Genomic DNA, 24,922 nt, shown 5'->3' on the forward strand with positions numbered 1-24,922 from the left:
TTCAAGAGCTTTGCAGTTTAGAATGTTAATATGTCATAAATTATGACTCAAACTACAACATGTGAACTTCCATATTCTTTACTCCACATGTTTTCCCAACCCAAAGCAAGTTGGACTAGAGAAAGAGAACAAAATAACTTCCTTCTATAGTCCTTTTCCAGATCAGTATAATTTCCCCATATGTTAAAAAAAAGTTTCAAGGAAAGAAGGTCGATTCCACAGATTAAATTCAGATTATTAAGCTAATTCAGGGTGCTGTCTGCTCTTTTTCTAATAGGTGAACACTTTTTTAGCCTATCACCACCTACCCCAAAGCTTATATGAGTCAGCTTGATTTGGTGGCATACAAATCCAATTAATCAATCAGTGAAAGCTTTTCCATCACTTCCAAAATGTGTCTGAAAAAGTATTGCCTATTGAACTTCTGTATATAAGACTGGTTCCATATTATATGATCTGATTAAAGGGTTAGGGGCTGAGCTGCGCGAGCTGCATTGGGTGCCGGTCTGCTTCCAGGTCCAGTTCAAGGTGTTGGTTACCACCTTTAAAGCCCTACGTGGCATGGGTCCAGGTTACCTGAGGGACCACCTCACCCCCATTACAACAACAACAGGTTTGGGCTTCCAATTGTTTTAAAGCAGTAATGGTGAAAAGGCTGTGCCCTCCTTCTAAAATAAACCCTTGAGATAAAGATAAATGAAAGACTTGGGGGAGGGCAGGATTTTTTGTACCTGACTATTATTGGAAACAAATTCCTAAACTTAGCACTTTTAAAGTATTTATTTATTGCTGTATTTATCCCACTTTTCCCCTGGACTTCATGGTGTTGTGAATGGAGGCCTCAGACTTTCCTAATTAAACATTCACAACATTTAATAATTTATTAAACGCATTGATATGGCCGCCCAACTCACCTACAGTGACTCCAGGGGACTTATAAAATTAAAATCCACAATATAAAGACCCGTCAACCCCCCATCCAGCTTGCGATGGGTTAAAAGAGAATTGCTGGTCTAAAGTCACCCAGCAAGCTCCGTGGCTGAGTCGACTTGAGCCCAGGCCTCCCCAGTCTGAGTCCCATCCCTTAACCACTACATTGCACTGACCCTCAGTGCGTCTTCCCTGGTCTTCATATGAGCCATATTTCAATCTGTCTCCAGTTGATAGACTTCTGAATTATACAGTTATCAAGAGTACCTATTCCTGTCATTAGTATAAACTAGCATTTCCATTTCAAGAGCCCATATGATAATGCAAAAGCATGTCCAACAAACCTGAATCTAACAAATAGAATGGAGGGTAGATTTGTCTATTGTTTCCAAACATCCATTCCATAGAAAGAAGAAAGTTTGTCATTTGTACTGATATCATTACGCAAATGACATGAATTTCATAATTTGTAGCAGTTTACACCACTGGAGTCATGATGTTGTTGTAAATTACATAAATTGGCACAAATGACATAAATATACCAGAATTTAATGTAAATTTAATATAAATTTAGATGTCTTATCTGGACTACTATGGATGCAATAAACTTGCTTACTCTGGGAGGGATGTCTGGATAAAAATTTTGTCTCTGGCACCCAAAATACATTAAATGGGGGCCCACTGTATTAAGGTTTTACCGTATGTACAATGTAATATTGATTTCAGCATATCCTTTTATCCATATGAACTATTTTATTACAAATTTTGGGCCTTTTTATCAATGGATTGTATAATTAGGCTTAAAAATAATTTGCTTTATGTGAATATTCACATAACAATGAAAGGTCAGCTGTCGGAGGTGGCCACACTTGTATTCCCTTATTTAGAGATGCGGGTCTTTTGTTAGAAAAAAGAGCATGAAAGACTATGTTTGTCTTAGCTGGATCGCGCTTAATGGTTCCTGGAAGGGGTTTTCTAAGAATTCTGAGAGAGCGTAATTGATTAAAGAACGGAGGCATTCCTGTGGCCGCACCCCTTATTGTTTTGCAGTTTTCTTGCTCTTTGGTCAATTAAGCTCTCTGCCAGTCTGTGGCTTTTGCCCGTTGGGTTTGGATTATTGTTATTCTGAGGGGAAGCCCTTTTTCCCTTTATCTATGCTAAGGTGTTGCCGCTTCACCTTTTGCCTTTCAGTTTCCTGACCTGCTTGGCTTGCCTGGAATTTGATTAGGTTGTTGGGAGGTTCTTTATCGCTCATCCGATTATTCTATTGTGATCTTTTATGCTTAAGTCGTTTCCCTTCTATTTTAATTTCTATTCTTATGTTCTGGAATTTCCACCTTCCTACCCAATTTGGAGAAGTGTTTTGGCGGGAAGCGTCTATCGGGCGGGGGGGAGAAGTGGTTCAAAAAGGAAAAATGGCGGTCTGCTAAGGAGAGGGAGAGAAGGGAGGGGAGGTTGCTTGAATACTTCCAACACTAGGATCCAGAGTTTAGGTGCTACCTGGGAAGGAAGGTTAAAACAGACCACCCCTTCCTCAACTGGAGAGTTCGTTTTATAAAACGGGAACTGAAAACAGGCATGTGGGTGAGTGCACTGAGGCAAAGAGTTAAGCCAGAGCACCTGGAGTGAGGCGGCATTTTTGGTTCCTGGGATCCAGAGTTTTGGCGCCACCCTGGGAAGGAGGGTTAAAACAGCCCACCCTCTCCTCAATTGGACAGTTTGTTTTATAAAAGGAACTGAAAACAGGCATGTGGGTGAGTGCACTGAGGCAAAGAGTTAAGCCAGAGCACCTGGAGTGAGGTGGCATCTTTTCTTCCTGGGATCCAGAGTTTTGGCGCCACCCTGGGAAGGAGGGTTAAAACAGCCCACCCTCTCCTCAATTGGACAGTTTGTTTTACAAAAGGAACTGAAAACAGGCATGTGGGTGAGTGCACTGAGGCAAAGAGTTAAGCCAGAGCACCTGGAGTGAGGCGGCATTTTTGGTTCCTGGGATCCAGAGTTTTGGCTCCACCCTGGGAAGGAGGGTTAAAACAGCCCACCCTCTCCTCAATTGGACAGTTTGTTTTATAAAAGGAACTGAAAACAGGCATGTGGGTGAGTGCACTGAGGCAAAGAGTTAAGCCAGAGCACCTGGAGTGAGGTGGCATCTTTTCTTCCTAGGATCCAGAGTTTTGGCGCCACCCTGGGAAGGAGGGTTAAAACAGCCAACCCTCTCCTCAATCAGAGAATTTTTTCTATCCTTTATTATTTTTATAAATAACTCAAGGCGGCAAACATACCTAATACTCTTTCCTCCTCCTATTTTCCCCACAACTGCCTTCCTGTGAAAATAACTTAGAAGTTATTTAGTACTAATACTGTAGTATTCATGCAAGAATACAGGTAGTCCTCGGGTTACGACCACTCGTTCAGCAACCGTTCAAAGTTATGACAGCACTGAACGAGTGGTACTTATGACCGGTCCTCAAAGTTCCAGCTGTCACAGCACCCCCACAGTCACGTGATCGCAATTTGGGCAATCTGCTCGGCAACTGGCTTGCATTTGCGATGGGCTGCAGCATTCCAGTCACCTGCTGGCTTCCCACAAGCAAAGTCAATGGGGAAGCTGGCAGGGAAGGTTGCAAGTCTCTCCTGCCACCTTTTCTCCCAAGGGGGCCCGCTATGGGGTACGAGATTCCAGGGAGCACCCTGCCGCATGCCCACACACTATAGCGCCTGCCTGTCTGCAGCACTGACCCACATGCTTGCCATAGTGCCTGGCCATGGGCCCCTTCGACCCAGCTGCATGCCATAGTGCTTGCCGGCAGCAGCAGCAGCCCCATACCACCCATGTAGCCCCTGCACTCCGTAGCACCTGCCCACGGCACCCCGCCCCCATGGCACCTGCAACACCCCGCCCCTGCACCCCTTGCCTGGGACTCCCACCTCTTCCTGTTTAAGGGCCCATGCGGTCCTGGGTTACAATGGCAACTGGGACTGCTGGGATTGCCATCGCTAAGCGGTGTGGCCATGTGATACCGCACTTTACAACTGCATTGCTTAGCGATGGCAATGCCGGTCGCAACTGAAGCAGCCACCTTCTATGGCTTCTACAAAAGTCTGAACAACAGTGTTACTCTGCTTTTTATCAAAGACATTCTGAAACAATGCAGTTATAAGATTTGATGTATTCTGAATTCGTTATTTAAAACCAGGAATTTGCATGTGCTTTTTAAGTATTCCTGGGTTCCCTGGCTCCCTTTTAAAACTCATGTGCTGAAAGGCAGATGCATGGTCACATAAGGGTCATATAGAAGTAAGTGCTACTGAGACTCAACAATTTTACTAAGAGTTAATACATTGGTTGTAAAATGAATCTTAAAAAAGGAGTAACAGTATTTTTAGTCAGTAAAAACAAATGGTAGCACTTTTCCTGAAGTGCAGCAAGTTTTGCTCTTGAAATTAATGTTTAATTGTCTTGCCATAAAAATTTATTCCCTGGTTAAAATAGAATGAGGCGATCACTAAGCTGCAATATACATTTTTCAGATGTGCTGTAATTCTAGATTCATAGAGTAGTTAAGCACAGTGTTGTCCGTGAAAGCTTTGCCACTTCTTTTTGCTACTTGTTTGAAATGATAGTCTGTCACTTCATCAGTGCAAACGGTGTAATGCCTACGCAGCTTATCACAGAACAGAATGCTAAAGATTAATCTTACGGAAAAAACAAGTGACTAAATGTGTTGCTATAAAAATGCTTCTATTGAATATTCTAGACACCCCATTCTTACTCATCCCCCAACATTCTGTGTTTGCTGCACATTCTCTTAATACAGAGGTTTTTATCTCAGAATTCCAGTTTGCGGGGGGGGGGGGTGCATGGTTGTCATGCGATCATACCTAATACTCCTTCCTCCTCCTATTTTTCCCACAACAACAACCCTGTGAGGAGAGCTGGGCTGAGAGAGAGTCACCCAGCCGGCTTTCGTGCCTAAGACAGGACTAGAACTCTCAGTCTCCTGGTTTCTAGCCCGTTGCCTTAAACCACCAGACCAAACTGGCCTAGTGAAAAATTATTTCAAATTTGGGCAACTTCGCATTAAAGAGGTAAGTTTCATTCTTTATTTTTAGCTTGAGAACGCTATTAATGCATATATACAGGCCTACACATGAAACAAATATAATCATTTTGTAACTTCTGGCCTATATTTGAGCCTGAATGTGCAGGGGCTCCCTGAGGCCTGAAAAATATTTCAGAGGTTCTTCCACGGTCAAAAGGTTGAGAAAGGCTGGGATAGAGGGACCATTTTTGCAAAACCATCTTCTGCCTGTGCTCTGGGAAAGCTGTGTAAAAAGTCATACGTGAAGAAACAGTGAATGTCACTGCCTACTATTACTGGCAATGGAAACTGACTTATCCCCGGGCACCAGCCCATCAATTGGCCGGTAGAAAAAATGGGTGGGACTCAACGGTTTAGGGCCATTTGTACCCCACGGCCACATGCTGCTGTAGCTTGCCTCTCTGTTTAAAATTGAAAACCTTTCAGTTTGCACAAAATTTCCACACGTGCAAGGCAAACAGGCACATTAGGATTTCCCAGCCAGACAGTACTCTTAACACCAACACTGAATGATGGCTTCCTTTCATTGATTGTATTTCACCCATTCATTTAATCCCCAATAGCTTTATACAATTGTTCTTGCCATTCAGCATCTAAGTGCTTGCTACTCATCTAAGTAGAAGATTTAAAATCCTTCTGTTTGCTCACTGTCTGTAAAGACCCAATCGATCCTACACTTTTGGTATGACTTCCGCTAATATTTCTGCACTGTGCTAAAACTTGTTTTCAAAAATAAGATTTCAAAAACAATCTTATTATACAATTTTTTTTGCAATACTGGACCACCTAGAATAAAGTATTGAAAGTAGTAAAAGTCATTTTCAAGGAGGTCAATATATTTTAATATATTTTGAACATACTTAAAACTGGAAAGGGATTATAAGAACCTTATACTAATTAGATGACACTAAGATCATTCCAAGTCGGCTATGATTGATAATATCTATCATACTGTTTAATACTATATATAGGATTTCTAACTTTTATTCCATTCATCAAATAAGTCCCCAAAATCAAGTGTTTCATTTGCTTATTACCATTTTTCAATTTAAATAATGTAATTACAATATTTAAAACAAATTACTATAACCCAAATCATTTACTACAACATTTTAAAAAAATATACAAATGAACATTACTTAAAAAATAGTTCTCTATTTACAACTGTAATTATATTACTCTTCTCAATTGTGGAAGAGTGAACTCACCACCCGAGTGAGCAGGCATTTTTTTCTTCCTAGGATCCAGAGTTTTGGCACCACCCTGGGAAGAAGGGTTAAAACAGCCCCACCCTCTCCTCAATTGGAGAGTTTGTTTTATAAAAAGTGAACTGAAAACAAGCATGTGGGTGGGTGTGTTGAGGCAAAGAGTTAAGCCAGAGCACCTGGAGTGCGGAGGCATTGTTTCTTCCTGGGATCCAGAGTTTTGGCGCCACCCTGGAAAGAAGGGCTAAAATAGCCCACCCCCTCCTTACCTGGAGAGTTTGTTTTATAAAAGGAACTGAAAATAAGCATGTGGATGAGCGCACTGAGGAAAAGAGTTACGCCAGAGCACAGTAGAGAAATTGGACAACTGAATAATGTAAATGGATACTCTCTGCTCTTACTATGGCCAAAAGACTGATACTGCAGAATTGGAAAATTAAATCTATGGTCCCATTTACTGAATGGATTGAAGACCGGACTGCACTTGCCACCTATGAACGGATTCCCTATAGATGTAGACTTTGTACGGACAATAAAATATGGGACTCATTTATACAATGTTTTTTATCCGTTCAATTGTGTCTGATTCTCAGAGACTGCCTGGAGAAGTCCCTGAGTTTTCTTGGCAAGGTTTTTCAGAAGTGGTTTGCCATTGCCTCCTTCCTAGGGCTGAGAGAAAGTGACTGGCCCACGGTCACCCAGCTGGCTTTGTGCCCAAGGTGGGACTGGAACTCACGGTCCCCTGGTTTCTAGCCTGATGCCAAATTACTACACCAAACTGGCTGTTATATATTAGAAATAAATGCGTACTTGTATTTATTTCACTTTTTCGTTAAAGCACTTTTATATTTTTTTCTTCCTTTGACAATGCATATATTTCTATCATATTTATCTTTGTGGTTTGTTTCTTTTCTTTTTCTGTTATTATTTTAGAAGGGATAAAAAATAATAAAAAAGAAGCCCAGAGGACAGCAGAGATGCAGGAAAGAGAAACCCCAACTCAAAGGGAAGCACCTCAGCAGTAGTCTTCAGACAGCAAGAGTAAAATGTCAGTTCTTGGAGCTGAAAGACCGCTGAGAGATGGGGGAGGAAAAGAGCCCGACCAGAGCCTGCAAAGCAAACCGAGCCCACCGCACGTGCCGCGGTCCAGGGGCAGAGCCCAGCGAAGCAGCTCAGAAACAGAGGCCTGTGTGTGCTGGGGGGGAGGGGGAGGGAAAAGCCCATTCACAAGTCTATACAGGAGTGAAAAGGGTTTTCACCTGCAAATGGACTGAGATTGGCTACAAGAGGTGAAGACCTGGGGGAAAGGAGGAGGTTAAAGAAGAAATAGTTACGATAAGAAAACATAGTGCTGGCTTCCAGGTGACGACCTATGGCGGTTAGATGTCCCTGCGAGCAGGGACAGCACCGCAATGGAATTGGTGGCCAAGAGACAGGTTCTGCCTGACAAAAATCTCTCCAGAGGAAGGGTGGATCGGGGGATTTTACAACCTAAGAGAGATATTCTGAATGGCAGGAATGAACAAGGATACTCCGTGAGTTGCCTTCTTTTTGGAATTAAGAAGAGGAAAAAAATCCTATTTTAAAGGATTTTAAGTTAATAGCTTAACAAGATTGTGATTGAAGAAAGTTTTTAACATATAAAGGGGAGAGTAAGTTTAGAAAACTGAAGAGTAATTTTTTTTTTCTGACAAAAGTGCCTTTGAAAATAGTAAAATTAGACAGACAGACTGGACCTTCGTGGGAATGCTGACTGTTTATTATTAAGGAAAGTAGAGTGTCAAAGTGGTGTTATAACTCTGGTAAACCTGGTCACTTAGCCAGGGACTGTAAGACCCAATCCCTACAAGGTCCAGCTCAGCTGCTTTGCAAGAACCTCCAGGAAAGGAAATGACAATTCCAGGAAAAGCAAATGGGAGAAGAGTAATTGGTCTTATAGATACAGGCAATAGGCAGACTTTAGTGTGCCCTTATTTGGTAAAAGGAGCCCCTGTGGTGGGTAAAGGGAGGTCGACAAGTGGTTTGCATAGCTCTGCCCCTGGACTGCGGCATGCGGGGGGGCTTGGTTTGCAGGCTCTGGTCAGGCTCCTCCCCACCCCCCACCCCGTCTCTCAGCTCTGCCTCGCAGCGGCCTCGCAGCTCCAAGAATTGAAGCTTTCTCTTGCTCTCTGAAGATTATCGCTGAGGTGCTTGCCTTTATTTTAAAATCCCACCTTTATTTTTTTTTTCATAAATAACTCAAGGCAGGGAACATACCAAATACTCCTTCCTCCTCCTATTTTCCCCATAACAACAAACCTGTGAGGTGAGTTGGGCTGAGAAGGGGTGACTAGCCCAAAGTCACCCAGCTGGCTTTCATGCCTAAGGCGGAGTGGAACTCAGGGTCTCTTGGTTTCCAGACCAAAGTGGCTCTTTGGGTTGGAGTTTCTCTTTCCCACATCTCTGCTGTCCTCTGGGCTTAACTCTTTTCCTCGACACAGTCATCCACATGCTTATTTTCAGTTCCCTTTTTATAAAACAAACTCTCCAATTAAGGAGAGGGTGGGACTGTTTTAACCCTCCTTCCCAGGGTAGTGCCAAAACTCTGGATCCTGGAAAGAAAAAATGCCTGTTCATTCCAGGTGGTGAGTTCATTCTTCCACATAAATACAAATTAAGACGGAGCTTTCCAAAATGTTCTTGCTCAATTGTTTTGCACAAATAACACTGATAAATGATTACTTCATTCCAGAGATCCCTGAGGATCAACACTGGAGGACTTCTGCTTTGAAATGAGAGAGGCTGATTTTAATTTCTGAGACTGGGAGGATTTACTTGTTAGAGACCCCTTTTTCTTAAGGTCTTTCCTTTTTGTCTTTGTTGGTCTATTCTTTGAACTCTCACTGTCTGGTAAGGAACAAGCTATGGTTGGGCTTGGTGAGTCTGCATTTGTAGAATTCAGTTTCACATCTGGACAGATTTTGGACGAGCTTCCAGAGCATGAGAGTGATTGTCGTAAAGCTACATTGCTTGAGCTTAAAACTACTGGAGTTTTGTTGGACTTAAAATTGCTGGAAGATGCTCCGGTCATCTTTGAGGATGAATGCATAGAGGGTGCAGAATTTTTGTGGTTATGGCTCTGTTGGCATTTTGGCATGTCTGTTTGTTGCCCACCACAGCTAGAATTGTGAGTATCTCCATCACACTTTACTTGACAACAGTCAAGTGGCCTTGGCTGTTTTGACTGGGGTAATTCTTTTGTCAAAATAGTACGATTGTTAGCAGCCACAGCAGGACAAATAGCTTCCCTTGCCCTTTCTCTTAAGATAGTTGTGTGCTGTAACCTTTCCATTTCCACAAGACGTGAAACTAATTTATCAAGTGAGGCATTAAGTGGTGGCTTTATAGATGATTTCCAATCATCTGACTTGGATAAGGACAATTTTTAAAATTCAAATTATTGTAGGGTGAAGGAAGAAAATCAGGGTATGAAAACATGTCATTCTCAGCAGAAGAAGAGGGAATGTCATCTTCCTGGTGCTCAAAAGGGTCCGGTTTTAAGTTAAGATTTACATTTTTTAACTTTTCCAGCAGAGCTTTATTTCTTTTCTCAGTCTCAGTTGCTGCCTTTTCTTCTACTAAAAGCTTTCTTTCTACATTATCATTTCTTTTTTTCAGTTTCCATTTGTTTGCCAAACGCATGTCATCCCCACTACTATCTGTAGCTGGATAAGAATCAGAAGTAGCAGCTTCATTTGTCATTTTGGGAAAGTCTCCATCGCCATCCGTGCTGTTTTTCTCTGATGTAGTCTTCTTAGTTCCTTGATAAGAAACAGGGTGATGTCTCTTCATAAAAGACTGTACCAGTGGATTAGTATGGATTACGTTTCTAGGAACATCACTGGAGGTAGATGGCATTTCCGCACAAGGTTCACTGAAGTCTCTTAAGAGAAAATGAAAGAAGCTAAATTAATATTGATCATTTCATTGTACCTCTTATAAAAAGGCATCACCAACTCTGTATAATAAACTACATTTGCAACTGAAGTGCCATGTGAAATATTCTGAAATAAGAGTTTGTATTTCCATCCAGTTAATACTTGATGTAATGATATGGTCATTTGACTAATCAATAAAGTTATTCTTTATTATTATTATTATTACTACAAGGATGAGAATGCATTACTCCCCTCAAGATCACAGCAAAGGCCATTCAACAAGAATAACCAAGGCAGTCTCTGGCCCATGCCCTGATCTGAATCCTGACCAAAGAAGGGCCAGGTTGTATACCAACAAAGTTTCAGTAACCTTCCCTAAAAAGGGGATGTTAGAGACAAGTTGTACAGTTGTTCAATGCAAATTCAGGAACAGCCTCTTTAGGCGTGGGTAAGCATAGCCTGTTTCAAAACTGCTGGCACTGTTCTTCCAAAGTGAGACATTGATCACCTAGATTCAATCAGGAACACTTACCCAGGTCCTCAGCCAAGGGGGGCAAGAATCAAGTACACAAATGACTGAAAACATACGACAGAGCACCTCATCTATGTTATCAGAGTTCACGGATCAGAAGAATTCTCAGATGGTCGGGCAGAATGTTGCTCCAGTCACTACAAGAGACCCTACCCATGAAAAATCAAGACTTGGCAAACCTGAGTGACTTCATCAGCAAAATGTTGTGCTAATCAGTCAGAACATCCAGGTGGGAGAGCACCCTGTTTTTCTTATAAGGTAACTGGCCTCCCTGAACAGCATTACTGGATGACAGCCTAGGGATACCATAAAAAATGATTGAGAAATAACGCTTCACCTCCCTTCTTGCCACAACGTACGTTTGAACGTGATCTCAAACCTGTGCTCAGTTAGATTCACTTTTTCTCTTGGGAGTAATTGCATTAAGCACCCAGCTCACTTCCTGATGACAACTTGTAACCAGGATGAAGGGAATGGCAGCAAGTTTTCCTAGAAAATCCTAAAGCCCACAGGAAACCATCTACAGATACAGAAAGCACCTGGGCTGGATCATCCTAATCAGGCTATTCGTGCTGTGGAGATCATGGGTGGCCAATTTCACCTGGATTAGGAAGTGATCTGATCTCAGGAAAGGGCATATAGAAATGCCCCCCCCCCAATATTCAGCTCACTACACACCTGCTTTGCAACAAAAATGGAGTCCAAAATGTGGGTTATGTCCATAGTCTCCAATGGAGGCCCTGAATTCCCAAATTCTGCTTAAACTGACCCTGAGAGCATAGAAATTTAAATTATTCAACATGGGGACTTTTAAGATTGCTATTAATTATTAACTATTAGTATTAATAGTTAATTAACATTAATAAATAGGAGCTTATAAAAAGCCATATGAAGACATTCCCACAGATAGCTTTCTTTGCAAGCAGACACATCTCAACGTCTATCATACTTGTTGCTCTTCCGCAATTAGTTTTTTAAATGTATTTATTTTAAAAAACTGACTTATATATTGGCATACTTTTGCACATGCCAATCCACTCCACAAGATAAGTTCCAAAGAGTCTTTTAAAATGAGTTCAAAGCTTTTAACAAAGCAAAGCAAGAACTGCATTTCTTTCATGCATGGACAAAGATCAAAGAATGAAGCTAACAATCAAGAACTGCAACAATGCTAAGTTGGTACTTGGCACTTTGTTTTTATTAATGAAGACATTGAGAGGTGCCAGTGGCTTGCTTGTGCTCTTATTCTGTTTAATTTCTTCTTCTTTTTTTAAACTCAGTATATTTCTTTACCTGCTCACAGAATTATTCCCTTGTTTAGGTACATAGTTCCAGGAATGGAATTGCCCTTGTTTGCTGTTGTTTGAATTCAGCTGAAAGATGCAAAACATTTTAAACAAAAATACTATTGGTATGTAGCTTGGAAAAATCACTGACATTCAAGCATAAGTAAATTGTAAAACAAATGGTTTCTGCAAACTTATACTACCTGTGGTGTCCTAGAATGGTTTGATATGTTAAGAGTTGCCAACTGTTCTGGTGCAGTTTTATCGTGGTCCTGTAAAAGAACGGAGCCACTGTAATGTTTATAAAGCAAAACATGCACTATAAAATTCAGTCACTATTTTGACCTACATGTTCAATCTCAAGCTACACACAGTCCCACATGTTGGCCTAAGAAATTCCACAGATGTGCAACTCATACTTAACTATGGTACAATTACTTGAAAGAAAAATTGGGGCTTCCCCACATTATTTACCTTTAAAAAGCAGAGGTCCTCTGAGAAGAAACTGACAGTGTTTTTCTGTCTCATCTTTATGTCTCAGAAAGTACAGTACATCCTTTTTTAACAATTCTATGTCATTCTGGAATTCAGTAAAATAACCTTTCTAGAAGGTTATTGAAGCAGATTATATCCGAAAGGAGACGGTAAGAATCAAAGAGGAAGTATGATTGTCTAGGGATCTGATCCCACTTCCTCTCAAATAATTTTTCAGAAGGTGGTGAAGACCTTCTGTTTTAGGAGGACCATTGACAAATGATCCTATTGCTTTTATCAAATCATTCTTTTAACTTTTTACTTATTTAATTGCTTTTTCCCTGCTGTTTTATTTTATAATTCTGTGTTTTTATTTATGTTGTGAGATTCTAGAACTCTGTAAAGAAGGGGTGGGCCAACTTTGGCAAATCTTGCCTTAATATGTGTTGAAGGGGTAAGGGTCACCCTTGGCATCACAGTGACATGTGTGGGTGGGGCCACGACACAAATACAGATGGGACAAGGATGTTCCTGTGTTTTCCCAGTTTTGGGAGAGACGTTTGGGGAAATTCCATTTTTTAAAAAACTATGTTAAACCTATTTTAGGGCTTATTATTCTATTACATATTCTGTGACTCAGAATGGTGTGAAACTGCCACTAATTTCCAGCAGTGGTAGTCAGGGGAATCTCCAGCAGCTACAAAACGAGCTCAGGGCTAGCATTAAGGCTTCAAGTTCCCCACCTCTCCTATGGACGTAGGCAGGATGCAAATCTTTAGAGTAAATATGAATAAATAAAATAGACTTTATTTATTTATTCATTCATTCATTCCATTCATTCATTCATTCATTCAATCAATCAATCAATCAATCAATCAATCAATCAATTTCTATGGCAGCCCATCTCAACAAGTGACTCTGGGAGGCAAACATTAAAATAAGTTGAAAACAATCCCAACTAGAAATACAAAAATTAAAATACACAGAAGCCAAGAAAGGTGTCATAATCAACAGTCCCTAACAAACCAGGAGATGGGTCCAGGCACAGAACTAGGTCTTCAGGGACTTACGAAAGGCCAGCAAGGTCAGGGTCATCTAAATCTCTGGAGGAAGAACGTTTCATAAGGCAGGCGCTATGGCAGAAAAGGCACGACTTCTGGGCCCTGCCAACTGGCATTCCTTAGATGATGGGACATGGAGCAGGCCCATCCTGCCGGACCAGATCAGACAGGCAGAAACAACCGGGAAGAGACAGTTCCTCAAGTAACCAGGTCCGGAGACAAGAAGGGCTTTAAAGGTGAAAAACACCACCTTGAACTGCACCTGGAAGCACACCAGCAACCAATGCAGCTCACAAAATAGTGGTGTTACATGTGCCAAGTAATTAGTGCCATTTACTATCCATGCAGCTGCATTCTGCACCAGCTGAAGCTTCCAAAAGTGCTTCAAGGGCAGCCCCATGTAGAGCACATTGCAGTAGTCCAGATAGGAGGTCATGAGGGCATGAGTGACAGTAAGCAGGGCCTCCCAGCCTAGGAACAGGCACAACTGGCGTAGAACCCAAAGGTGAGCAATGGCCCTCTTACCTACAACTGTCACCTGCTCTTCCAGCAGGAGCCATGAGTCCAGAAGGACCCCCAGATTACGCACCAGGTCTCTCTGAGCTGTGCCACCCCATCCAGAACCAAAGATGGAAGATCCCTGGAACCAGAAGATCCAAACACCCCATCCATGTCCCCACAGCCTCCAGGCACTGGGATGTCATCACTCAGGTGTGGCCTGGGTGGAGATGTAAAGATGGGTATCATCAGTATATTGGTGATACCTCACCCAAAACCATCACATGACCTCACCCAGTGACCTCATGTAGAAGTTAAATGAGGGGAGAAGACTGAGCCCTGTAGCACCTCACAAATGAAGGGCCATGGTCTGGACCTCTCCCCTCCTATCAACAGCAACTGGAACTGGGTAGGAAGGAGGAGAACCAGCTCAACACACTGCTGCCCACCCCAACTCCTGGAGCTGGTCCAGAAGAATGCCATGATCAATGGTACTGAAAGCCACTCCGAGGTGAAGAAGAGGAAGGATGGATGCACTACCCACATCCCAATCCTGCCTGCAATGGTACGTGGGAATGATCTTGGGAGACAGGGCCCAGAGACACTGCCTAGGGAATGGTCAGATAAGAGACATCATAGTCTGCAGCTGGATAGAGGGTGGGGCAAGAGGCTCAGAAGAGATGCTCCCTAATTTCTCAGGGGTAAGGGAGATGGGAGGAGAATTGTACTTTCAGACTTGCGAGATCTGGTTAATGTAACCTTACAATAAAGTAGAACTAGCTGATCTGGTCATGTTTCCTGTTTGGTCTACCTGGTAAGGCTGCCTTCAATCTTGCAACTCTCCTACTCTCTTCCAAAGAGAGGAATTTCAGGAATGGCTTCCAATCTGTTATCCGCCGAGTATCTGGCTGCAGCATCGTTGCAACACCAGCAGCAAAGGGATGCACAGATGACCAATTTGCAGAATGCAACGCAACACCTAGGGCAGAATCTGCCCGAACCTGTGGCAGCACAACAGATGGTGGCTCAGCCAATGCTCCTGGGTTCCCATTGGAGCTTGCCAGAGATGTTCAGAGGGGACCAGGATCAGTTCTAGATATTCCTTGCTCAATGTGAAATGTTTATGGCAGGCAGGCTGGTGGAGTTTCCCACTGATCACACCAAAGTGATTTTTGTGCTGAGTTTGCTGAAGGAAGCAGCAGCTAAGTGGGCAATACCTTTCATTGAGGGGAATGATCTGGTGCTGGACAACTATCAGGTCTTCATGCATAAATTCAAACGACGCTTTGGGGATCCCATACAGAGAATCACTGCTAGTCAAGAGATCTGGAAGCTCAAGCAGGGACAGAGGAGCATAAGGTCATATATTTTGGACTTTAAATTACTTGCTGGCAATGTAGGGTGGAATAACTTAGTCCTAGCTGACCGGTTCAGAGAAGGGCTGGCTGAGGATCTAAGGGATGAGCTAGTGAGGCATGGCACCCCAAATACCCTGGAAGAGCTGTTTCAGTGTTGTGTAATAATAGACACCTGACTGGATGAGTTAAGGCAGGGAAGGAACAGTAAGGGAAAAAAACCTACAGCCTGTCTTCCCCCATACTGCCCCTCTCAATGGCCTCTTCAGAATCTAGCACGGGAGAACCATGCAAATCAGAGTAGCCAAGAGACCCCTATCATCAGGAGAGAAGCAAAGAAGAAGGGATCAGGGACTGTGCTTTTACTGAGGGGGACACATAGCCAGATCATGCCCGGTCGAAGTGCCAGCATCTGACACAGCAGTGAGACGCAGAACTTGTAAATCAACAAGTAACCTTACAATAAATACAGTAGCTGATCTGGTTGTGTTTCCTGTCTGGTCTACCTGGTAAGGCTGACAGCGCCAGAGCTTATCCAAGAATGTGGAGCAAAGGCTTAGAATACATTGAACTCAAAGGCTGGCACACAGGCAAAAGGGGCAATATAATATTGGATTCCTTAAAAGGGGGAACTGACATACTATATGGCTCCTGGCACCCAATAAGAGGAAGTAGGCTTCAAAACAAACATGCATGGGACTATACGATATGGTGGCTGACTAAAAGCTTAATCCCTTTTGTGGCTGGACTGGAAAAACAAAACAGAAATATTTCAGAGTTACATTGAAATCAACTCACACTTGAACAATGTATGCAACACTTTTTTGAAAGAAGAATGCTGACACTTTAGCATGGGCTGCTATAAAAATTACTACAGGAGTTTATATTTTGCCCTTACCTTGTAGAATTTGCTTGAAGGAATACCTGCAAAAGACCAAAAGTTTAGCTTTACTTATATAAATTTTATAAATTCTATAATTTCTTAACATAAAGAATATCTGCACTTGATCTCACCTCCTGCGGCAAGCTTATCTTCTGGTGGATGAAATTTCTTTTCAGCAGAAGAGTCGTTTTCTAAACTGTAGACATGTGACACCTGTAATTATACTCATGTTTAGTTTCACTAACTGCATATTAATAAAATTATACATTTTTACTTGTATCTTTTTAGTAATGATTTTATTACTGCATGTCACTCAGAGTTGTCATGGAGTTCAGTACTCTTACAAAATAAATAAAACAGTGCCACCATAGCTATGGAGCATTTTGAAAAACATTCAAGAGTCGACTTGAGACTGCATTTTGGGAAAGGTTATTTTAGAATGTAGAGCTAACCCTGCCTAATTATATCATCTTAACTTTTCCTCAAATTGAGTTTGACTCCCGGTAAATACACAGACATGTCCTTTTTCTTTTCTTTTCTTTTTTGTTTGGCAAGAATATGGAAGTGATTTGCCATTGCCTTATTCTGGATTTATTTTATTTTTTGACTTCCCAGTCTAGTCTACAGTCTGGTGGCCTCCCATAACAACTCTGTTTAGCTTTTCCCAGATCAATCATGTGATGAGTGCACCATTGGGAGACTTGAAAGAAGGGGTTAGGGATAGATCACCTTGGAGAAAATCTATCTATGTGGTCTCTAGGAGTTGAAAACCACTTGATGGCACATAATCAATCAATCAATCAATCAATCAATCAAAAACTTCTATTTGTTTAACAGAAAATGATCAACGTATTTTGGGAAACTGAACTTTCACAAAGTTTAACTCCATTGGAAAAATCTCCAAAGGGGAGCCAGAGACACAAGGGGATGCAGTCATCAGAGAAATCAGAGGTTTCCACCTCTTGGTATATGCATAAGGCTATCTGGATCCTTCCCAAGACAATGAGTGCAGTATGAAAAACATCCATAATCACACCTAATCCCACTTCAGTAAAGCCACTTTATGCACCTGATGTAGTGAGCTGTTGCTCATGAAAGCTTATGCCTCAAAATAAAAATCAGTCTTAAAAGATGCTATTTCTGATTTTTAACTGTTCTGGGCAAACTGATTCATTGTTTAGCAACTCTTATCATCAGGACATTCCTAATATTCAGTCTTATTTTTCATTTCCTGTAATTTCAAGAGTTCCTGAAAGCAAAAAATTATTTTCAGATGAAAAGCTGTTGAAGCTTAAAAGCTTATAGTAATCTTCCACACCTTGTCGACCTAATACAGATGCTGTATCTATTGATTGCTTTTTCATGATAAATATGGCTATTATTGTTTTGTGTAAAATTGGGTACAACAGAATACAAGAAAGAAAGAAAATGGCTACACACATTCAAAAAGAAAGTAGAACACACCAGCTGCATTGCTTCTGTGTTTTTTCCAGCCCTAGAACTGAATGACAGATATACAGTGAAGTAGCCTAAATACTGAAATTATGAGGACTGGGGACTCTGCACTTAAATTCCCACATATTTGATTGATTGATTAATTATGTGCCACCAAGTTGTTTTGAAACACTAGTGATGAGATAGCGTCAGAGATATAAATTCCCAGATACAGAATCTCCTAAAAAATCAACTCAAAGCAGGGCCACCTGCAATGGACAGTGCTAAGGGAGCCAAAATGGCAGGCATGAACTGTGGACTGAAGCCTTGCCCCATTCTACATGTGTTGATGTATGCATGTACAAAAAGAGGCATAACTCTGAATTGCAGTTGAGCCCACCATTTGGCTTTCTTAGTCCTCCATGGGGAGGATACCTCTGTCTCAAAACACACAAAAATCCCTAAACTTAACCATATATAAAATACATTAAAGACAATGTTATGATATTGCTTTCCCTCTACATTTTATCACAGGCAGTCATATGGCATCAAAGCCACGATATATTCCATCCAGGAGAGGGTGGATTTCAGTGATTGTGTATCGAACTGGGAGAGTTCAGTTATGTGATAATATAGGTGCAGGTAAGTAAAAGTCACATACAATATGAAATACAGTTCATAAATACATTTGATTTATTCCTATAAATGTGAAAACCATCCAATTTTATTCAATCTTCATTTTAGACCTTAATTATTTCTCTTTATTTCTCTTTCTTATTTATAACTTCCTTAGCTATAGAATTTTCAACCTATCTCTGTATCTCTGAAAGCAAGTTTTCTTTAAAAATAATGCCCCAAACTTCAAAATTTAACCAATATGCACAATACTTCAATTGTGAATACTTTTATTCAGTTGATATTGGTACCTATCAAAATGGAACCAAGTCTGAAGCATGGTAGCGCTAATTAATATGACGAACTATCCAGCTTATCATTAAACAGCAGATATACAGTAGCACAGAATGAGTGGATACTGTATATCAGGCTGCATTCATTTGATAAAAGATTCAGGTATCTGGTGAGAGAAGGTGCTTACTGGCAGTCTAGTCCCATAAATTCCAGGGATAGCTCCTTTTTTTCCCTTTAAATTGGCAGGCTTGTTTGTCTTGCTTTCATCACCAAGCCTGTATGCGGATGAGAATTAGGAAAGACACAAAAAGGACATATATCAGATTGAGCAAGAAATGACAATATATGTGATAATGATAGTTAATATAGGAACAAAGGCCAGAGCTCTGCCAAATCATATTCTACTAGGCTGAATTTAAGATGAATTTAAAAATCACTATAGAGATGGAATGAGATGTAAAAAAAACGTATCTAATGATCCATGCTTGAAGTATTTTTTATCAGCTACTGTCTCCCTCAAGAAGACATTGCAATATTCATCTACAGTGGCTTCTGTTTTCAAAATAAAGTAGGGACAGGATGACAGGCTACAAAGAAACAGTAAGAGCAGATGATAAAGTAAGACCATAGGGAAAAAAGACAAAATGGAAGGATTCGTTTTTTCTAAAAGCAAGATATGCCTTACTTTAGCCCTCTGAAAGGGACATAATCTCCACAGGCATAGGTCATCTTTCTTCAAAATGCACACTAAACTCAGCAGGTTCTGTGCTTCAGCACAGCAAAGGAGAAACTCATCTTTCAAGAGGTAAGAGGACATTTTTATAGGGTTTTCAAATAGTTGAAGTTATTTTGGAGAGAGAAAGAAGCCTAACCCTTAAGGGTTTGTCCTTAAAGGCAATTGCATATTTATGTGGTGTAACGGATAAGCACTTAGGCTGTAAGAATTATTTTATTATTATTAAATTAATAAAACAAAATCAAAATCTTTAAAATGGTACCAAAATAGTGGCGGGACATATGTTTTGCCTAACAGTGTCACACACATGCTGTCCAAAAGGCAACATTTGATCATTCTTTTCCATAGAATATACATAGTCATATTGGACATTATGATAAAAAGACATATTTTTAATCCTGCCTCTATTATTTTTATAAATAAAAAACTCAAGGCCTTGAACATACCTAATACTCCTGCCTCCTCCTATTTTCCCCACCACAACCCTGTGAGGTAAGTTGGGCTGAGAGAGAGTGACTGGCCCAAGGTCACCCAGCCAGCTTTCATGCCTAAAGTAGGACTAGAACTTACAGTCTTCTGGTTTCTAGTCAGAAGCCTTAACCACTAGACCAAACTGGCTGTCACCAAAACTGTATTAAAGGATTGGAAAATTATATCCCTACAACAAAATGACCTCTGAAAATATGTTGTAGCTTTCTCCTGAAATTGCTGCAGATATATTGTGGGAAAATATATTTGTTTAGGAATGAGTTTGGTGAGGGGTAAGAAGTACAGTAGAACTAGTGGTAAGCAAGAACTAGATGGAGATATGAAATGTGCAATGGGAATAAAAGACAAGGTATGTATGGTAGGCAAATGAAGTAAAAGAGATGTGAAAGAAGTACAAATCGTACTTGATGTCCTCCAGTGTATTGGATTACATCTCATGATCCTGAGATCATGGCCAAGAACTATGTTTGCTGAGGATAGCAAGCATTGTAATCTAACCCATCTGGAAAGCAGACAGGGGAAGGCTGCCTGAAAGGGTGAAAAAAATATTTTATTTAGAACAACAAGTTCATTCACAAAATTAGATTGCAGTGGTTAAACTGACTAGAAGAAGCAGAGCCAGAAAATAAAGGGCAGTATGGTACATACTAGAATAATAACCTAGCAGGCCCAGATGTTTGGGATAACAATCTCTGTAATCCTTTAGCATTTGCATGCTTGTTGGGAATGAGAGTAGCTAGACTTCCAAATATGCAGAAAGTTATAAAATATGCAGGTTGCCTACCAGGAAAGATGACCCTTTAATTCTGCACTACCTGTATCTGTGACTATTTTTAAAACACAATCTATGAAATGGTGGTAGACTGGGATTAAATATACTTTCTCCCCAAAATACTTTTTACATTCGCATTTCTGTTTGTGCACACGCATTTGAAATATTTTACATGTATGCCACATGTAAAACCTGATGAGTGAGCACGGACACCACAATATCAGGCAGCTGAGATTAACCCCCGCTCCTCCACGTGTGACTGATTTCATACATAACGTTTGAAGCAAGTGGTCCTTAGACACAGAACACTGACAAGAGACATCAGTCCCCCGTGTCAAGACATTGGCTGAACCCCTCCCCCCTCTCAAGCCGTCTCTCAAGGGGACTGACCGGGAAGCAAGAAAGAGAAGAGCAAGCGCAAGCGAAGGGCGGCCCAACCCGGCCATGAGGCAGGCAGGATCACCTCCCACTGAGGAGAGCGGGCGGTTCGAAGGGCGTTTCCTTTGCGTCGGGGAGTCCCACCCGGCCTTCGTCCTGCGTTCCTCTACCCTGGGAAGTTTCTGAAACTTCCGAGCGTTGCTTTCTCACGAGGAGAAGCGGGCGCAGACCCCCACCCCCACCCCCACCCGATAGGTACATGCTGGGGCAGGACGCAGCTGGGTGAAGTTTGGGCTTAGCGCCTTGCGCCTCCGCCTCGACTTTCAGGGCGCGTTGCGGGCCGCCAGTCGCCATGGGAACGGCCAAGGCACCGCCGCAGCCCGCGGGGACCCCCGGGCTCCTCAAGGGCGAGGAGGCCGACGGTTTCTTTCCCCTGGCGCTGCTCTTCCCCGCGTCCCTCGGATCCCTTCCGGCCGGTCGCTCCATTCCTATCCCTACCCCTATCCCCTGATGAGGCGCTTCCAGTTGGCCTCTCTCGGGAGGAACGAGCAATGGAGAGGGAAAGACTTTCGGGCCGAGGCAGCCCCTCTCTGGCTCTGTGAAATGCTCCCTTCGCCCGGCTAGGTGGGTCATAGGCAAGGAAAGGGTATGTTGCCTCCTTAAAGGATCATAAATGGTACCGACGCGAGGAAAGCCTGTGGGGATTGTTTGGTGAGAGATACTATTCATTAATATTTATTTATGAGCAGCGATAGTGTTATTATTTAGCGATATTAAAAGGTAGGGATTACAAGGTCCTATAGGCAAGGTCCTATAGCTTTGGGGAGCCTGTCTGCATTTCGCTGGGAAGACTAGTCTGTAAAAATATGTGCCATAATCTTTGGGGGGAGTGGGCACAGTTCCCTTGCTTTTTGCTGCAACAGTTAACTCATACTCTCTAGCTGTTACCGTTTTAATTTTCCCTCTTTTCAATACAAGTGACATTTCATTGATACTTTAAGTGGTCAGTGATGCTTCATTAATAGTCTGCCCAGCTCCAATTGGCCATTTTAGGAGACTATAGGTAACACCTATCCCCACTGCACTCCAGCTCTTTGGGCACTGTTTTTTATGGTTTTGGGAGTGGACTCTGGTTTTTGGTCTTTTTTCCCCCAAACTAGAGCCATCTCTTCCCACTTTCTGGCCACTCCTGCTATTTCTGGTAACAGATCTCCATGCTGCAAGTGCTAGGCCAGGTGGCAAGAGAAGCGATGGTGGAGCTGATTTTTCGGTAAATCTCAGATCACACAGAGCTGCTCCAGAGACCTGGCAGTTTATGCCACCCCTAACTTCTCTGGCTACCTTGTCCAACATTCATAGTTGATCCCAAGACTGCCAGAGCTGGACAAGGTGTGGCAAGAGAGGTGGCAGAGTGAGCAACAAAGCTGCTCTGTGTACCAGTGCAAAACACTGAAAGGGCAGTGTATGCTGGCACACTCTTCTACCAATTTGAGTCCAGAAGAAATGGACATTAACCATGGGGAAGAGCCCTAAAAAAATTAGATCTAATCATATGCGCAATTTATTTATTTTATTTATTTACTATCCCGCCTTTATTATTTTTATAAATAACGCGGCAATCATACCTAATACTCCTTCCTGTTGCTATTTTCCCCACAACAGCAACCCTGTGAGGTGAATTCGGCTGAGAGAGAATGACTGGCCCAAAGTCACCCAGCGGGCTTTCATGCCTAAGGCGGGACTAGAACTCTCAGTCTCCTGGTTTCTAGCCTGGTGCCTTAAACACTAGACCAAACTTTAAATATTGTTCAATGTCTGGTCAATGAAATATTGCCACAAAACTCGTATTACAGTTAGTTTGAATACATTGCTCTTAAAAGTTTTTTTTCAGCATATTTAAAACTTATGTAATAGTGTTACCAGAAGATGGCTGATCTTCAGCACAAAATTTACTCATTAGTTTTCTGTGAGAATAATAGGCTGGACTGAAAGTAGGTGCCATGGGTAGTCCACATTCTATGGTCTTCTGCTGACCATAGGTGAGCATTTTTTCATCTCTGCTCTGGTTGATATCTTTGCCATCAGGTTTACCGCTTTGTGGACCATATACAACAGTTGCTTTTGCTAGACAAAGTGGTTTCTGCCTTTTTGGCATGATTACAACAGAACTCTAAGAAACTAGCTGACTGACTGACTATAAACTATATAAACTATATGGAATACTATAATAAAAAACAAAATGTTAACAAACTTTAAAACTAATTTTTATAGCCTACAATCTGGAAAAAAGAATAAACCCGAGAAGAGAACAGGGAAATCGACCAGTACTTCCTCACTCTAGCTCAAAGAACTGAGTGTGATGATACAAGCCCAGGCACTCTTCAAGAGCTTTGCAGTTTAGAATGTTAATATGTCATAAATTATGACTCAAACTACAACATGTGAACTTCCATATTCTTTACTCCACATGTTTTCCCAACCCAAAGCAAGTTGGACTAGAGAAAGAGAACAAAATAACTTCCTTCTATAGTCCTTTTCCAGATCAGTATAATTTCCCCATATGTTAAAAAAAAAGTTTCAAGGAAAGAAGGTCGATTCCACAGATTAAATTCAGATTATTAAGCTAATTCAGGGTGCTGTCTGCTCTTTTTCTAATAGGTGAACACTTTTTTAGCCTATCACCACCTACCCCAAAGCTTATATGAGTCAGCTTGATTTGGTGGCATACAAATCCAATTAATCAATCAGTGAAAGCTTTTCCATCACTTCCAAAATGTGTCTGAAAAAGTATTGCCTATTGAACTTCTGTATATAAGACTGGTTCCATATTATATGATCTGATTAAAGGGTTAGGGGCTGAGCTGCGCGAGCTGCATTGGGTGCCGGTGTCATGAGTGAGGATGGCGAGCAGGGGGCTCCCATCCAGGCTGTAAAGCGCATGCGTAGTACTGAGGAATTAGGTGGCCATTCAAAGAGACATAGATCGGGCCGGCCTTAGTCTTTGGGGTATATATGTCTGGGTTTTCCCACGCTTCTTCAGTTTGTTAGGATTCTCTGTTATGTAGCAGTAATAAAACACTAGAGACCTATTCCTTGTCTCAGCGTGGTTCCTGGCTGTTAGGACAGCCGGTCTGCTTCCAGGTCTAATTCAAGGTGTTGGTTACCACCTTTAAAGCCCTACATGGCATGGGTCCAGGTTACCTGAGGGACCACCTCACCCCCATTACAACAACAACAGGTTTGGGCTTCCAATTGTTTTAAAGCAGTAATGGTGAAAAGGCTGTGCCCTCCTTCTAAAATAAACCCTTGAGATAAAGATAAATGAAAGACTTGGGGGAGGGCAGGATTTTTTGTACCTGACTATTATTGGAAACAAATTCCTAAACTTAGCACTTTTAAAGTATTTATTTATTGCTGTATTTATCCCACTTCTTCCCTGGACCTCGTAGTGATGTGAATGGAGGTCTCAGACTTTCCTAATTAAATATTCACAACATTTATTTATTTATTAATTTATTAAACGCATTGATATGGCCGCCCAACTCACCTACAGTGACTCCAGGTGGCTTATAAAATTAAAATCCACAATATAAAGACCCGTCAACCCCCCATCCAGCTTGCGATGGGTTAAAAGAGAATTGCTGGTCTAAAGTCACCCAGCAAGCTCCGTGGCTGAGTCGACTTGAGCCCAGGCCTCCCCAGTCTGAGTCCCATCCCTTAACCACTACATTGCACTGACCCTCAGTGCGTCTTCCCTGGTCTTCATATGAGCCATATTTCAATCTGTCTCCAGTTGATAGACTTCTGAATTATACAGTTATCAAGAGTACCTATTCCTGTCATTAGTATAAACTAGCATTTCCATTTCAAGAGCCCATATGATAATGCAAAAGCATGTCCGACAAACCTGAATCTAACAAATAGAATGGAGGGTAGATTTGTCTATTGTTTCCAAGTATCTAT

The 24,922-nt window shown here is 41.7% G+C and overlaps 1 protein-coding gene across 1 annotated transcript; it reads right to left on the reverse strand.

Annotated features, from left to right (window-relative positions):
- Positions 1-8,676: 8,676 nt before the first annotated feature.
- FAM217A (family with sequence similarity 217 member A) lies at positions 8,677-23,114 on the reverse strand. The gene is given in 11 exon segments (XM_063299941.1): positions 8,677-9,653; positions 9,656-10,157; positions 11,978-12,057; positions 12,174-12,261; positions 14,095-14,223; positions 15,221-15,336; positions 16,257-16,282; positions 16,373-16,454; positions 18,736-18,865; positions 21,045-21,654; positions 22,865-23,114. Coding segments are annotated over 11 exon segments (2,709 nt in total). The 3' UTR covers positions 8,677-8,957.
- Between the last annotated feature and the right edge of the window lie 1,808 nt (positions 23,115-24,922).

The sequence above is a fragment of the Candoia aspera genome, chromosome 3 (assembly GCF_035149785.1).
Source record: "Candoia aspera isolate rCanAsp1 chromosome 3, rCanAsp1.hap2, whole genome shotgun sequence".
Classification (NCBI taxonomy): Eukaryota; Metazoa; Chordata; class Lepidosauria; order Squamata; family Boidae; genus Candoia; species Candoia aspera.